This window comes from Acomys minous, assembly GCF_964271855.1.
Source record: "Acomys minous genome assembly, chromosome: 5".
Lineage (NCBI taxonomy): Eukaryota > Metazoa > Chordata > Mammalia > Rodentia > Muridae > Acomys > Acomys minous.
The window spans coordinates 108,233,697-108,240,278 of NC_140494.1; the positions used below are offsets into that span (position 1 = coordinate 108,233,697).

Genomic DNA, 6,582 nt, shown 5'->3' on the forward strand with positions numbered 1-6,582 from the left:
CACCTGGTCTACAGTGCGAGTCCAGGACAGCCAAGGCTACACAGAGAAACCCTGTCTCGAAAAAAGCAAAAACAAAAAACAAACAACAACAACAAAAACAACAAAGAACATTGTAGCTTAGAGAAAGGATTCTGGTCTGGTCACCAAACAGCCAACAAGAATGACAAAGAAATGGGAAAAAAAAATTATCACTTTGGGCTAATAATCACATTTGGAGGAAGTGAACAGAGAAGGGTTGAGATGACCCAGAATCACTCAAAATATTGAGTAGGAGCTTCAAGTAATATTTATATCACTGTTTTTCCGCTGTTTGTAAGAATAAAGAATTTTACAATATTTATTATTATTATTATTATTATTATTATTATTATTATTATTATTATTATTATTATAGCAAGAGGGATCCCAGTATAGTGGAACACTACTTAAATGCCAGCACTCCCAAGCAGAGGTGGGCAGATCTTTGAGTTCAAAGCCAGCCTGTTCTATAGAGTGAATTCCAGACCAGCCAGGGCTATACAGAGAAACCCTGTCTGAGAATGGAAAAATAAAATGATGAGTTGGAGTACCTAGATCATAACTAGTAGTGAAAAATAAATTAACAGGAAAAGAAAAATTTAGGTCGTTAGAGAAAAAGAAAGAAATGGGGAGGGCAGCCTCGGGAGGTAGTTTGGTGTTTGAGACAGGCCATCTAAACCACTTTCCACAAATACCTGTTCCCAGAGACTGAAAGCAAAAGAAAGAGATGTGAGCCTGGGATGGAGATCCCCACCCCCAGCGGCTATACTTTACAAGGAAAGTGGGTGACAGCCCAGTGCAAGCAGCGCCTGTTAAACTCAAGTCAGATAAATGACTGTTTGAAAGGAAAACTCATTTACCTCCTGGGAGACTCCACGCTGCGCCAATGGATCTCCAACCTTCCCAAAGTTGCAAAAAGTATGTACTTATCTTTATGTTCTTTCAGAAATCCAAGCTGACCCTACGGTGCCTTGAGTGTAGTAGTCCCCTTCTTCTTCACTAGGCTATTTTGTTTTTTATTTTATTTTGCCTTCCAGGTTTGAATCTTTATATTTAATCTCCTCATAAATATTGATCTTCCTTTTAACATTTATTCATCACCTTCTTCTACTTAAGATCTTTTCTGTTTTCTTTTCAGCACTGAAGCCTTTTGACCTTCATGGGACTGGAGTATTAAAGAAACATTTGCTTCTGGATGCTGAGAGGCACACTCTAGTTGAATGGAAAAGACACAGCCATCCTTTTGTCACTGTTCAGCTCTACTCAGTGATAGATGATGGCTATATCCCTCGAGAGATTGACCGCTTGCTAGGCGACAAAGATACCACCGTTGTCTTTACCTTTGGCCAGCACTTCAGACCCTTCCCCATGGAACTTTTCATCCGTAGGGCCATCAGTATCCAAAAGGCTATTGAGCGGCTCTTCCTCAGAAGCCCTGATACTAAAGTCATCATTAAGACAGAAAATATTAGGGAGATGCACATAGATACAGAGAGCTTTGGAGATTTCCATGGTTATATTCAGTATCTAACCATGAAGGAGATTTTCAAAGACCTTCATGTAGATACCATTGATGCCTGGGACATGACCATTGCATACGGTACCAATAATGTCCACCCACCTGATGAGGTGATTAGAAAGCAGATTGACATGTTTTTAAACTACATTTGCTAATGCTGCATCACTAGGAGCCAATGTCTGCCACCCATTCTATGTGTTTCATCAGTGAAGCTTTATTCAACTTAGAATCTAAAAATTAAAAAAAAAAATCAAATTTAAAAGAATCTGATTTGGGCCAGGCCGTGGTGGTGCATGCCTTTAATCCCAGCACTCAAGGGCCTGAGGCGGGCGGATCTCTGTGAGTTTGAGGCCACCCTGGTCTACAGAGTGAGCTCTAGGACAGCCAGGGCTACACAGAGAAACCCTGTCTCAAAAAATAAATGAATGCATGAATGAATGAATGAATGAATGAATGAATGAATGAATGAAATAACCTGTTTTGAAATAGAGATGGACCTAAGTTGAAAGAGTGCTTGCACAGCATGCATGAAGCCCTGGACACAAGTTTCAGCACCACATAAGCAAGACATAGTGGCACATGCTTGTAATTCTAGCACTCAGGAGGATCTGAAGTTCAAGGTCATCCTTAATTATATAGTACAGTCAAGAAGAGCCTGGGCTACATGAGAACCTTTCTTGATTAAAAGTAATAGGCATAATCTTGACAGGAAACTTACTTAAAAACATTGACTACAGAGAGGGAATATAAAGCCAAGAAAATTAATTATGAAAGACAATAAATACCTTTGCCGGGCGGTGATGGTACACGCCTTTAATCCCAGCACTCCGGAGGCAGAGGCAGGTGGATCGCTGTGAGTTCTAGGCCATCCTGGTCTACAAAGTGAGTCCAGGACAGCCAAGGCTACACAGAGAAACCTTGCCTCAAATAAATAAATAAATAAATAAATACCTTTATTCTTTTGGCAACTTTGAGTCATGGTTTCTGTAATTTTGGCTAAACCAAGTGACAGGAAGTGGTAAAACGACCAGACATGTCATTTCTATTGTGTTCTAAGATTTTTTTTATTTTTTAAAAAAATCACCTTTTTCCCGCAAAAGAACAGAGAATAAGTATCTTAGGGGAGACTATATATTGCCTCTGTCACCAGTGTTCAATTAGGCCACCAAAACACAAGACAAACATGTAAGCAAATAAAAATGTTTGTGTTTTAAAAAAAACTGGTAATGAGCACTGAAAATTGGATTTTCTTTAATGTATACTATTGAGAGAATATCTTATGTATTGCATACATGCAACACCTATCAATAAAAACATCTGATGGCCCATACCTTAGGTGGGAAATAGGAGGTGAAACATCTGCAGGCAGAAAGGATTCTGGGGTAGAGCCAAGTGTGCAAGATTTGGCCAGCAAGACGTGAGGAGGACTTAAACATGGTGCCTGAGCACAGGTAACCAGCCATGGGTTATTTTAAGTTATGAGCTAGTCAGAGAAGAACTTAGCTATGTGGCCCAGGTATTTGGATAATATTTTGAGCCTCACAAGTCTTTATTTTGGGAGCTTAGGTCTGGGAGGAAAACAACTAAAGCAGTATACATGTCAGAAAATGCATTATTCCTTTGATTTTTTTCCCCCAACTATTTTTAAAAAGCAGAAACCATCCTTTAGACCACAGGAACAAATAAATAAGCACAATTAGAAATGCACAGAGACTGACATGTTCAGCTCTAGACCATGCTTTGCAGACACCTTATTTGAAACAACAGCAAGAACAAAATGGGTAAATGAACAAATATCCTTCAAAAACTAATGGGGAAACAGTGTCAAATGAAAATAGGGGGAAACTATAGTCACTGAAAAAAAAAAAAGATCAATCAGAAGTCAACCAGAAAGAAATGTTACTCACCTAACAAAGCACAACGGTCATTCCTTACGATGTCAGTGGCGTGAGGCTTTTCCTGGGGAGACAAGAACACATATATTCTGAGCTCAGATAGTGCACTGAGAGAAGAAAGATACGATTCAACAAAATCTAGCTGAGTGTACAGGTAAGTTTTGGGGGGTTATTTAAAGGAGTATAGGTGACTTTTTCCATACAATGCTGGAAAGCCCAGGACCTTGAACATGCTGGACACTATCTTCTACTGCCAAGCAACACTTCTAGTCCATCTCTTGGCCTGGAAGTAGGAGGCAGACTTTGAATGTTGCTCCTCAGTACAATACAAATCAAGCTAAGGAACTCAAGGTGAGAAAAGCCAATGCCAGCTAATGTTTCTTCTGGATCTCAACAGCTCAAGGCCAGCATAGTCTACAAAGTAACTTCTAGGCTAGTGTGGCCAGAAGAGGACAAACGTCATAGTCCTCAGCCAATTGGTCATTTCTGCTGGAAAATAAGCTAAATAGAAATTTTGAAATGGTGGCCTAACATAAGTTCAACACACACAAAATTTGATATTTTTATCACTGTAGAAACAGCCGACCAGACAACATAAATTGTATGGTACCTGGATAGAAATTATATACACCTTTCAGTATAATAAATTATAAGCATTTAATACTATTTAATTGTTATTTGTTTGTTTAGTCTTCTCTCATATATTACATCCCAACTGCAGTGTGCTCTCCCTCCTTTCCTGCCAGATTCCCTCACTTCCTTTTTCCACCATATCCATCCCGCCTCTGCTTCTCTTCAGGAAAGGGCAGGCATCCCAGGGATATCAATCAAACATAGCATAATGAATTATAGTAAAAGTAGGCACAAACCCTCATGTCAAGGCTGGATGAGGCAATTCAGTAGGAAGAAAAGGGTCCCAAGAGCAAGAAAAAGAGTCACCTGCTGCCACTGTCAGAAGTCTCACAAAAACACCAAGCTACACAACCATAATATATATGCAAAGGCCCTAGATCAGACCCATACAGGCTCCCTGATTGTGGGTTCAGTCTCTATGAGCACCTGTGATCCCTGCTTAGTTGATTCTGTGGGTTCCCTTGTGGTGATACCTCTGGAAGTTCTTTTACTGTACATAATTGTTTTTTATATCCTGGGCTTTTTGGTTTTCCACATGAAGTTGAGTATTGTAAAGAGTTGTGTTGAAATTTTGATGGTAATTTGCACTGAATCTGTAGATTACTTTTGGTAAGATGGCCATTTTTACTATGTTAATCCTACCAATCCATGAGCATAGGAGATCTTTTCATCTTCTGATAGCTTCTCAATTTCTTTCTGCAGACACTTGAAGTTCTTGTCATATAAGTCTTTCACTTATATATTATTTGTGCTATTTTAAGGATATTGTTTCCTTGATTTCTTTTGCAGCCCCTTTGTCATTTGTATATAAGAGGGAAGAGGGCTACTGATTTTTTTTAGTTAACCTGTCCAGTCACTTCACTAAAGGTGCTTATCAGGTGTAGAAGTTCCTGGTACAAACTGCGTATGTATACTATTAAATCATCGGCAAATAGTAATACTTTGACTTCTTACTTTCAAATTTGTATCCTCTTCATCTCCTTTGGTTGTCTTATTGCTCTAGCTAGAACTTCAGGTCCTACATTGAATAGATATAAAAAGTGGACATCCTTGTCTTGTTCTGATTTTAGTATAATTTCTTTGAGTTTCTCTCCATTTAATTTTATGTTGACTATAGGCTTTCTGTAAATTGCACTTATTATGTTTAGGTATATCCTTTATACCCCCACTCTCTCCAAGACTTCTATCATGAAGGGGTATTAGATTTTGTCAAAGACCTTTGATGATGGGGTTTTTATCTTTCAGTTTGATACATGGTATATTATATTGACAGATTTTTTATGTTTTGAACCATCCTGACATCTCTGGGATGAAGCCTACTTGAACATGGTGAATAATCTTTTTTGATGTGTTCTTGGATTCAGTTTGTGAACATCTTATTAAGTATTTTTACATCAATGTTCATGAGAGAAATTGGGCTGTAATTTTCTTCCTTCATTGATTTTTTTTGTGTGTGGTTTGGATATCATAGTAACTGTAGCCTCATAGAGTGAATTTGGCAATGTTCCTTCTGTTTCTACTTTGTGGAATAATATGAGGAGTATTGACAGTAACTCTTCTTTAAATGTCTGGTAGAATTCTATGCTAAAACTGTCTGGCCCTGGGCTATTGTGGGAGACTTTTAATGATTGTTTCTATTACCTTAGGGGTTATAGGTCCATTTAAATGGTTTATCTGATCTTGATTTAACTTTGATAAGTGGTAATATTGAGAAAATTGTCTGTTTCTTTTAGATTTTCCAATTTTTGTGGAGTAAAGGTTTTTAAAGTATGACCTAATGATTTTTTTTGGATTTCTGTGGTGGCTGCTGTTATATTCTTTTTTTGTTTCTGATTTTGTTAATTTGGATATTCTTTCTCTATAGCTTAGTTCATCTGGATAAGGATTTATCTATCTTGTTGATTTGTCAAACAACCAACTTTTGTTTCAGTGATTCTTTATCTTATTCTATTTGTTTCTGTTTTATTTAATTCAGCCCAAAGTTTGATTATTTCCTATCACTTACTCCTCTTTTGTGTGTTTCCTTCTTTTTTTTCCAGATCTTTCAGGTGTGCTGTTAAGTTGCTAGTATGTAGGTGCTTAGTTCTATAAAGTTTCCTCTTAGCCCTGCTTTCATTGTGTCCCATAACTTTGGGTATGTTGCATATTCTTTTTCTTTGAATTCTAGAAAGTCTTTAATTTCTTTATTTCTGCCTTGACCCAGTAGTTGTTCCATAGAGAGTTGTTCAGTTTCCATGAGTTTGTAAGCTTTCTATTGTTTCTGTTGTTGAAATCCAGCTTTAATCTCTGGTGGGCTGATAGGATACATGGGGATTATTTCAATTTTCTTGTATCTGTTGGACTTGCTTTGTGATTAAATATGTGGTCAATTTTGGAGAAAGTTTTGTGAGGTACTGAGTAGAAGGTATAGTATTTGTGTTTGGATGAAATATTCTGTAGCTATCTGTTAGGTCCATTTGGTTCATAATATCTGTTTGCTCCATTGTTTCTTTATTCAGTTTTATTAATTTGCGAGGT

General features: G+C 37.6%; 1 protein-coding gene across 18 annotated transcripts in view; it reads left to right on the top strand.

Annotated features, from left to right (window-relative positions):
* Positions 1-2,487, top strand: part of LOC311598529 (NXPE family member 1-like) — a 124,323-nt gene extending 121,836 nt beyond the window's left edge. For all 18 annotated transcript variants that reach the window (XM_084783644.1, XM_084783649.1, XM_084783652.1 and 15 more), the window contains 2 exons: positions 724-936; positions 1,157-2,487. In XM_084783644.1, coding sequence (XP_084639770.1) covers positions 724-936; positions 1,157-1,692 — 749 coding nt within the window. In that variant the 3' untranslated portion in view covers positions 1,693-2,487. The remainder of the gene's footprint in view (positions 1-723; positions 937-1,156) is intronic.
* Positions 2,488-6,582: the final 4,095 nt, after the last annotated feature.